This window comes from Mastacembelus armatus, chromosome 7, assembly GCF_900324485.2.
Source record: "Mastacembelus armatus chromosome 7, fMasArm1.2, whole genome shotgun sequence".
In the NCBI taxonomy this organism is placed as follows: Eukaryota; Metazoa; Chordata; class Actinopteri; order Synbranchiformes; family Mastacembelidae; genus Mastacembelus; species Mastacembelus armatus.
This window is the reverse complement of record NC_046639.1, coordinates 18,416,061-18,426,931: the sequence shown is the minus strand read 5'-3', so window position 1 is coordinate 18,426,931 and position 10,871 is coordinate 18,416,061. Positions and strand designations below refer to the sequence as shown.

Genomic DNA, 10,871 nt, shown 5'->3' with positions numbered 1-10,871 from the left:
CAGCTCTGCTCTGGGTCTAAATAGTAGTTTTAGATAGTAGTAATTAGGTGCAAGTTATTCTCTGTTGTGCTGAAGCCTTCTCTTAGTGTTTATTCAGTTGTGCTAGTATTAACTCGTGGGGTATTGGCTCATTTCCCTGTCACCACTCTACTCACCCCTTTGGCACTAAACACTCAGCGACTGTGACTCAGGCAGCATCTTATTTAGTGCAGACGTTTAGGCTTTAGCCTCAGTGCTAGCTGGCAGGGTAACACCAGCAGTATCTAGGCTCTTTAGTTTCAGATTTAGCATTAGTGAACCTTGGTCACTTCGTATTTCCCCAGTTGTTATTTAGTCCAAGGTTCCTATTAGCCTGCGTGCTCACTCTCAGACCAGCTAGCCATGGATGCTAATCAAGGCCCAGGCCAGGGCAGCCCAGAAAGCCCCAACCGGGCTGTGGAGTACCTTCTTGAACTTAACAACATCATTGAGAGCCAGCAGAAGCTTCTAGAAACCCAACGGCGCCGAATCGAAGAGCTGGAGGTCCAACTTGACCGGCTCAGCCAGGAGAACAAGGACCTGCGTTTGGACCGGCAACCTGTCGTTCCTCCTCCACCTGCTCCTCCTCCTGAGCCTCCTCTCCCTCCTCCTCCTCCCCCGCCACCACCTCAGAACACATCGACATCCATTTCTACCAAGAATCACCACCACCACCACAACAGCCAACACCAAGCTCCTTCCCAGCCTCCTTCCTCCATCCCCCTCCACCATAGCCATAACCAGCATCATCATCATCAGCAGCACCACCACTCCTCCACCCACCACTCCTATAACAGCACCAACAGCACCAGTGCGACATCTATCCCGGTTCCTGTTCCGGCTTCAGGCCCAACCTCTATCTCGATCCCAACCCAAATCCCAGCTCCGGCTCCACCTCCTCCTCCTCCTCCAATCCCACCTAGAGATCAGCCGCGGGCCCACAGCCGGCTGACCCGGGTGCCCTCCACCAGCACGGGCACCAACACCAACTTCGTAGAGAAAGAGAAGGAGAGGCTGGAGCGCCTGCACAGAGCCAACGCCGCCAACAACCACCATGCCCACACACTGCACCACCACAAATCGTAAGTTACAATTTAAGGTGTATTTACCAAAGCCAAAGGCAGCATGAGAGGAAGGCAAACCGGACGTCAGCACTGGGTTGTCGTCTAAATGCTGGCTGGCAACCTCTGCTCTAAACCTACTAAAACTCTTATGTCTGCTTCATAAGAAGAAGTTGGGTGAAATAGTGAAACAGTAAGTCTTGTGATGCCATATTGAACACAACTGAGGGGGTACACTTTGTTTCAAACAGTGAAATTGCTGTGTCTCAAACGCCTCTTTAAAGAGTAAGTTTTGTTATTTTGAATGTGGAACATATGCCTTTAAATCATGATTGTGACTATTACTGAACTGTGAAAAAACATTCATGGCATCTTTTCACTACATTTTCAAGATCAAACTTGGCTGCCAGCCTGTCATCCCTCTGCCTGGTTTGCCAACAACTCATGTTAATCTTTGACTTTGATCACTACTAACTTTGCAGCTTCTCTCACACAGGTTTTGTGCAAGCATACAGATATGTGCCCACATGCTACATTTAACTGGAAACATCTTTTTTTTTTTCTTTTTTCTTTTTTTTTTGCTTGATTCTTTGCTGGCACAAAATTACAAGCAACAGATATTTAAGGCAAAGTTGTTTTGCTGAACGTGTTTTATTGTAAAACGTTTTGGACTCAAGAAAGTACGAGAGGCTGAGAGTGTTTCTTCCTCCGAATGAGAGAGGGCAGCGGATGCCCTTGTGCATTCTTTGCACACTGTGATAGTGAGATTGGTGGGTGTACAGGGTAGATAAATATTCATCCTGTTATCAGCTAATGGGGCTACAGAGTGGAAGGCTGTAGTGGGAATTTCCATATTGCAGGAGAGCAGGAGTGCGTGACACTCCAGAGACAGAGGAATTAAACAACTGCTGCATCTCCAACGCTGATAACGAGTGAGCTCTGTTATGTAAGAGATATTTTTTGCTAAGCAACAGGTTTGGATGTTTGAAGAAAAAAAAAAACACAATGGTTTTTATGTCAAAGTGAAGTTGTTTTCTCTACTAATCGCCACTGATCAGGTAGCTCATCCTCTTTTTCTTTTCTTTTTTTTTTAAAAATTTTTTTGTTTAGATTTTTGTGATTTTTATTGCTCTGAATAAAATTTCATTCTCTTCATTGGCCTGAACTGCGTTTGTTGCCAGGCAACACTGTGCTAGGAGCACCCCATCAGGAAGTGTTAAGAACGAAAGGAGTCTCGCTGCTGTCTATGTGCAAGGGGCCGTGTGGTGCTGTAGGCAAGACGACGCAGGGACGGAGTTGTCCCACGTGTCTACCGAGCAGTTGGTTTTTAGCTGTAACACTGAGCTGCGGCCTGTGGGAAGCGCTGGTTGTGGCGATTGCTGTTGCTATGCAACAGTGGAAAACCTGATTGAAGGACAACACTAACAGTTGAAAATGGTTTTACCCTCGATCGGTTCTCTGAGTTTTTAGAGCTTGGCCAAGCTCGTTCCAGCTGTTGGGAACACAGTATCACATCCTTTCTGCTCCAAACACGGAGCAGAAGAAGAGAAGCTCCTGGTCGATCTGCAGAAATGAAGGCTGTGAAAACGCAGTGATGACTCATGGAGACGGATTTAATAGTACTATTGCTCTGTCCTATAAGCTCTCATATGTGCAGCCAACAACACAGAGGCACATAGAGTGACTCAGACTTTCAAATCCGGGGTTATCTGAGGCATCTTGAGCCGTCAAAGTCCAGGAAAAAAAAAAAAAAAAAAAAATCCCTCTAATCCCTGAGTCATGGGATGTTCAGGTACAGCTGATATTGTGAGGAAAAGCTGACCTCCAGCTCACAAATGATATAACAGGCAGAGAACAATGATGAAGTCTGACAGCAGTGAAGATGAGGCTGATTCGTTATGAAATCACACAGCACATTCGGCCGCTCGCTGCCTCTTCAAGTGACTGAGTGAGAGCCAATAAATCCCACACTGCACTGGAGCAGATTATGGCACAGAGGCATGACAGCATGTTGCGGAACTGCCCACACTGGTTTCTCTGGTGAGTTCGTACAGGGCATGATGCAGCAAAATGCAAAGTACCCCCACATAGATTTCACTTGCAGCACCTCAGCCTAGAAAAGACACACGGGGGGAAGCAGTGCATACTGTCGGGGTTACAGATTAGATACACTGAAATACTTAAAACGTTTCACGTCCAGGGACGCTCTGTATTACATTCTGCATTACCACATTCTGAACCTACAAAGGTCTAAAAGCCCAATGCATTTTATGTACATGTTTTTGTCTGTTTAGCAAAGTGAAATCGCTCAAATGCATTTGTAAACCTCTAAACTCATCAGAAACACGGGCAACTCAAGATTCCGGAGAAGACGTTTGTCAATCCAGCTGGTAGCAAGTTAACTTTAAAAACAAGCTATTCTGTAAAAATGTGGACGTGACGAAGGGAGGAGAAACTGTGACGCCACACAAAGCAGCCTGAGCTAAAGTTTTCAGCTGGAAGTTTAGTACAACACCGACACGACACCGTTACTGAAGAGTGAAGACACAGAAACACTGAACCCACTATCCTGCAGCCTGGTGCATATAAGGGTGGGAATTTCCCAACAGACAATAAAAGTACAAGTGGCATATTTGTTACTAGTACTAGCCTAGTTAAGACATCATGTTCTAGTTTCAGTCTGGAGTATCTGGGCAGCAGGGAGGGATAGGAAAATCCAATAATTATTCTGGCTTCTTGTAATTTCTGAGGTTTTGGTTTTCTGCTGGTGTTTTTCTCTCAGGAGGAGACATCAGAGCTGTTACATGCTATGGATCCAAGAGGGAAAGACTGATGGAGAAGAGTTATGCTAATGAACAGAGTGGTGTTGTTGTGAAATGTGGGTGTGGAGGAGTCAGAGCTGTAGGATTCAGACGGAGGAAAAAGAAAAGAGAAAACGAAAAAGAAATTGATGATGCATTGCATTTTTAAGCAAGCGATAGTGGAGACACCTGTTAGCCTCAATGTGAGCTTGGCTTCCTAAGTCGGCAGTGTGTTTGTTCATGTGACCAACAGGCTGCAGGTCGAAGAGATGCCCGGAGAAACGACTGGTGTTAAACCTTTATCATATATGTGCATGGCAGAGATGGACAAGTCCAGTAGAGCAGATTGAGCTGATCTTCTGATTGGGGATCAGCCTGAATGTTTTGTCACAGCATCCCTGACCTCAAGTTGTCTTATATAAAAATGTCTCCAGTGAGGTCCACACAGTGAGATATTGATTCGTTTTCATTTTTACATTAGTTGACCTTCAAAAAATGAATTGATGGCTTTGTTAATCTATTATAAAGAACAACAAATTGATTATTTTATTTATATGAGCAATGGAATTAGATCAGCACAAGAGTGTGTTCTTTTCCATTCAACACAAACATGGGCACGATGTGGACTTGGTTTCAGTTTTGGACTCTAGATAGTCCCCCCCTCCCTTTCTGTCTTCCTGTCCTGACCCTGTTTTTGTAAACAGCTGCTGACATCCCGTCCTCTGTGTGCTGATGAAGATAACAGTGGTGTAAATGAGCTCGGTCAGCAGGGCTGCAGCACCAGGTGTGTGTGCTTTTACCCCATCACTCCTGGAGACCCGCCAAGTGCAGCTGCTCAGCCAGTATCCTCTGCATCTTCAAATCATAAACAGAAATCACTGTCACCATTTTTTGGCAGTAACAGACACACTTTGTATTGTTTCTGATGATTTTGCAGAATGTATTTGACTTCATTTGCAGTGCATGCTGTGTAAGTCTGCACTGGTTTGTTGGAGGTGGACTGAAATGCTGTTTCCTGTTCTTGGCTAAGTATATTTCCACCAACACACTGCACCAGTTAAACAGTTCAGACTAGGCAGCAGGCTGAATAAAGACCAGCACACGTTTTTTTTTTTTTTTTGTTTTTTTTGTTTTTTTTTTTGTTTTGTTTTTTTTAATGAGGTTCCAGGCACACAGTGTGCTCTGTGCATGTAGCTTGTTTCATATTTTCTGGTCAGATGCCAACATGTAAAGTAACTGATAATCTTAATACTGATTTATCTTTGTAGTTTTGTTGCACTTTCATAAATGTCCATGTAATTTTCCTTTTTTAGTACGTTGACATATTATACTGCTGTGATTAGGTATCATGTTATAAATGTACAGTGTGATCGAACAACCATCATCTGCTGAGCTGAATCAGATCCTGACATGTGTCAGCTAACTACAGTAGCTGTTGTGTCCTGGAGGGATGCTTTTCGAGGTTAAAGCAGCTATATCTGCAGCTGCCCTCTGCAACTTTACCGCTTACACAAAGCTCTGACCCACCATCCATCCACTACCTGCTCTGCTGGTCAGAGACCAGCTGGTGGACGTAGTGGAGCATGTAGCAGCTAAAGAACCAGAGATTTCAGTCAGGAGGTGGTGGAGACCAAACCCAGAGCTACAACAGAGGAAACACTGGGCTGAGATTTAGTGGTCACATTTGCTGGGGAGCTTCCCCACAGTGAAGTCACTTCCCATGTTGCTTTCAGTTGCGTGTGTTGCAGTCAGTTAGGACAAATCAGTCAGTACAATGCTACATGACATTATCATGATATGAGTTTTTCTCACCTTCATGCTGGTATAATGTGACAGATGGATTCATCACAACTCTGAGCTCTTCTCTGCCTTCACTTCCTTCCCTCTGTCTCTCACCTCTGTCGCTTAGAAGATTAAATAGGTTAAACATGTGACTCCCAGCTCTGAGGTCTGCATCCTACACCAAATTTTGCATGTGAAGACGTTGAGCTAAGATGGTGAACATGGTTAAATTTAACATGCATATTAGCACATGCTGGGTTGCTAGCATGGCTCTAAAACCTCATTGTTTCATTTTCAAAAGGCCTGTAGAGCAAAACAGAATTTTATCTCAAGGATTATTTGAGTTGGGTTTTTTTTTTTTACCCCTAAATGAATCACTGACCATCTGGAGAAAAAGACAGACACTCTGCGGAATGACTGACAGCACAGAAATAAATCAGATCATACCTTATGTCATGTGCTGGTTTTTAAAAAGGATATTTGTACAAACCAGATCAAGACTGTTTTCTGGCTGTCTTCAGCTCTTCTCTTCAGCTGTCACGGCCAGTTATAACCCATCACTTTAGATTTCTCAAGTCCTTAAAATGATCTTCTTATAATTACAACTTTGAACTCAATTGCATCATTTCTTAATTCATTTTTGATGCATTTTAAATTTAGCAGCTTACAAAAAATTCAAGATCTCTTGATAACACTTGTCCCCTCCGGCTTACTGTAGACACTTACACAATCAAATTAGAGGGTATGTGTGTGAGAGAAAGAGACAGGGGTTAGATGATATCACTCCTGTTGATTGATGGTGTAATCATCCTACAGCTGACCTGGATGTAGAATGGGTTTGTGAATCGTGCATGGTGTCAGGCCTCTCTCCCTCCCTCCGTCACACCGTCTGTCTGTTATATTTGGCAAGAGGAATGAGACATGGAGCTGGCTAGTGCTCGTTGTGGTGGTGGTGCTGGTGATGAAGGTAGTGGGGTGGGGGGGGGGGGGGGGGGGTCCAAGAGGAGGGATAAATACCCCGTTGTCATGGCAACAACACGGTAGGCGGCGGAGGAGGAGGAGGAGGAAGAAGAAGATAGTGCCGGTGGTTTCATAATGGCAGAAACTCTATGCTCCTCTGCAGCGTTTCCCTGCACTCGCTCACACACGGGCACATTTGCATTTCCAGCTCTGATCCACAGTGACTGAGCATGAGGGGCCAACTCTTTGGGGACCTCAGGTCTGGGAGAGTATCCAAAGAGAGCAGAGGTCCCATATGTGAGGTGTATTGTTTATGATAGTGGTCTTTTTTAAAAATATATTTTTAGCTATTTTAATGACTTAATGTTTTTTTTTCTTTTGTGTATCTTTCATGTTGTTTTAGGTTAGTACGAAATAAAAGCTCTAAAAATGCATCCTGGTAGGTGTTAATAAAGCGTAGGGAATGTTGGCCTGTTACTGAAGCTTTATGTTAGTCCTGTAAAACCATGTGAATCACTGGAATCCACAAGAAAACAAAAACCTTTGGCTGCTCGCCTTTATGCAGTATCCACTGCTCCACAGATGATCGTTTAATCTTACCCAGCCCAAACAAGAAAGAACAGGACATCTTATTCCCAAAAGCTCTCATGGTGAAAAAACCTACAACACCCAGGATTCATTGTGCCTGGTGCATCCCTTTGTCCCATTGTAGTTCGGTTTAATGCCAACTTTGTGTCACATTAGCAGGAACCAGAGCATTCTACTGGACTGACACCTTTACTCCTTAGTCAGCTAACACTAGCTTTGGACTGGACAGTTTGTCCCAACAAGGCATCAGTAGCTTCAGGAAACAGGATGGGATGGGAGGGGCAAAGAGTGGGAAGGAGGGGCTTATGGTGGGAGTTTGTTTGGACTCATTAGACCCTCTAGAGGCCGAGGAGACATGAGGCAGAGCAGATTTAGTCAAATGTGAAATGAGGGAAATGTCGTATTGGGTCCAGTTAATCTTGTTTTCTGTTCCCATCAAACCTTGTCTGTATTCACCTGAGTCTAACGTATTTTAATATGTGTTCATTTGTAAATGTTTAGTTACATAAAAGCACGTTAATCAGCGAGTGAAGTCCTGTTGTAAAAGCTGATATTTGGCAGCACACCTCACAGCACACAGATGGCACAGAGAATATTCTGGCAGCAAGCTGATGTGAGTTTTATTTCACAGTACAGCTGTCCAGCTCTATACTGAACTGCACATAATGCTCAACCAAATGCAGAGATGTTTGAGTCTAGTCGGTGAACAAAGATCCACTGTTGGAAAACAGACAGTTCAGGGGCTAGTTCAGGGACAGCTGTAAACTTGAATTCTTTGCCCTGGATATTCAGTCATTTCTTTTACCCAGTCATTTCTTTTTACCCAAGAAAAAAGAAAAATAAAATGAGACCTCTATACTTTAACCAGTGCTATGGAAATACAGTAGCATTATTAGGTAGAGCACTGAACCAGAAGATGAGCTAAACAAGGAAGGACAGATTTAAAGATAATGGTCTGTGACCTGAACTCGGCTCCACCCGGGCCCAGCTGCAGTCCTCCTGTGTGTTCTCAGCATGTGTTCTTACTTCCCCCGTACTCCAGCTTCTTGTGAACATCAAAGTGTGTTCAAACACAAACTGGTGCTAATTTTTGCCTTTTTTTTTTTTGCAGCTGGTGGTGCAGGTTTTGGCTTAGTAGCACTGAGTGATAAGTTTGAATAATGCATGACATCAAAAATCAGCTGCTGCTCTGATTTGTCATTATACTATACTTAAATCCAGAGTCTGGATGGAATAGTTTGAAAAGGTGTTTTAATTGTCTTTGGTTTGAGAGGAAATCCCCACATTTTGTTGGGAAAGCACCCATGGAAGGAAGAAGCAGCAGGTGTGCAGTTTTCCGACCGTGTTGTAGAACAGGATCTGCACTCGTGGAGTATACACAGACAAATAGCAGCCTTGTCTGTGGGGATATTTTTGTTTAGTTTGCTTCTTTAAAAGGAAAAGTGGATTAATAACCACCTACAAGAGGAGCCAGAGTGACCTGTGAGAAGAACCACATGCGGGTTCTGCAGCAAGTTTTGGATTTTACAGTGGAGCTCACCCTGAAGGTGTGACCAGGCAAAGCACTGTCAGTTCGCTGCAGATGTTCCACAGAAGTTCTCAGACTTCAGTTTTAAGCATAACATGTATAATACCACTTGATTATAACAGGTTCCTTACATTATAGAATAGATCTTATGACAGCAGACAGCATAAATCAGAGATCAAACTGTGGACACACAGTTCCGAGGACATGCCAGAAAATTCAAGCAGATTGTTTATGGCTCAGATGATTAATCAGGCACCAGGATTCTGCTGTAACTGTCTAATCAGACAGCGACCGATATAGCAGGAAATTGGCCTGACAGTAAACTTATTCAGGGGCGACCACGTAAGGCTAATATGATGTTTGGCTTAACTAACTTAAGTTCACACACATTCCTGTTGTTTTCATCTCTTGTCCTGATGTGACACTGTGACACCGCTGGAAATGGGGCAATGCTGTGTGTGTGTGTGTGTGTGTGTGTGTGTGTGTGTGTGTGCGCGCGCGCGTGTGTGTGTGTGTGTGTGTGTGCTCGTGCGCTCGTGCGTGCGCGTGCACTGAGGCCAACAGCACAGTATCTACTGTGTCGCTGGTAGAAAATGTCTGACGACATCACCGGTAATCCATCGACGCTACTGCAAAACCCTAGAGGACAGTCGCACTGCATGCTGGGAAATGAGCTGCCAGTGGTGTCACATAATGTTGTTCAATGTGCACAGGGAGACAGACCTCTTTGGTTGTTACAATACATGTGTGTGTTTATAGATGAATTAATGTAAACTAATTCAGCACATTTACTCAGTAGTCACTCTGCTTTGGTACAATTCTGAGGTATCTGTAGTTTACTTAAGTATTTGCATGTTGTGCTACTTCATCCTCAGACTTCACTACATGTCAGAGCCAAACTTTGCACTTTTTCTTGCTCTACATTTATCTGATAACTTTAGTTCCTTTTCAGAATCAGATGAATCAAACAAAATACAGTCTAATCATCAAACTTTATTGATCCCTGGTGGGAAATTCCCAAACTACCCAGCAGTATGGAAAGTACTTCAAATTAGAAGTATATAAGGTAGTTAACATTAGCTCCACCTTTACCAGCTGCAACATTAAAGTGATGAACACAATAATGCATCAATAATTAGAATCCAATAATATCAGATACATTCATGTGAAATGGGCCATTCTGCACAATGACTACTTTTACTTTGGATACTTCAAGTACATTTGGAGGATGATACTTTTGGACTTTTACTGCAGTAACATTTGGAATGCAGAGCTTTACTTGTTGGGACGTCCTTGTGAATATTAATTTATTGATACAGTATATGCTGTGGTATTGCAATTTAACCACTTATATGACTTGAAGTACTCAGCCGTAATTCCTCAAAACACCTGTGCTGGTGCCTGATCATGACATGATCATAATGTATTTAATAAGATTATCATACTGTGTGTTCTGTACACTTGTGTAGTGGGGTGGAGCTTTAATGTAGCATACACTAGAAATACTCACAATCCATCCATCCATTATCTATACCCACTTATTCCTATTTAGGGTACACCCTGGACAGGTCACCAGTCCATCACAGAACACTCACAATGCATGTTCTCAATAATTGTACTTGCACAGTCCTCGAGTAAATGTACTTAAGTATGTGCTGGACTTGAACACTTCTAGTGACACACACTGGCTGCAGCTCGCTCAGTGTGGTCTGCAGCAAGTCACATACTAAACATGGACAGCAAGTTCAGTCACACCATCAACACTTGGACTCAAAAGAAAGACCTCTGTACAAGAAGTAATCAGACTGTGGTCCGCCCTGTTCTCATAGGATCTCCGGTGTAGCTCAAGGACTAATGACTAATAACTTTTTGTGCACTTTGGATGAAACGATCCTGGGGAAGTTGTGGAGTTGGAGGGTTCGCTGGATGAACTACAGTATCTGCTAACTGTTCAGCCCAGAGCAGCAGCTCAGTGCTGTGTATGTGGGCTGCAGCACCGCTGAGTGCCGCAGGCTTGTTGAATGGAGCTGCACTGTAGTTAAATATCAGCAGACTGCCCTGCACCTGCCTGTATATATGTGTGTGTGTGTGTTTGTGTGTTTGCTGTTGTGTCGCCATGTGTGCCTGCTCTTG

At 43.7% G+C, this 10,871-nt stretch overlaps 1 protein-coding gene across 1 annotated transcript in view; it reads left to right on the top strand.

The window, feature by feature from the left end:
- Window positions 1-381: 381 nt before the first annotated feature.
- LOC113146025 (IQ motif and SEC7 domain-containing protein 2-like) overlaps window positions 382-10,871 on the top strand; it is a 95,103-nt gene continuing 84,613 nt past the window's right edge. Inside the window, exon 1 of the mRNA XM_026333224.1 lies at window positions 382-1,100. Coding sequence (XP_026189009.1) covers window positions 382-1,100 — 719 coding nt within the window. The remainder of the gene's footprint in view (window positions 1,101-10,871) is intronic.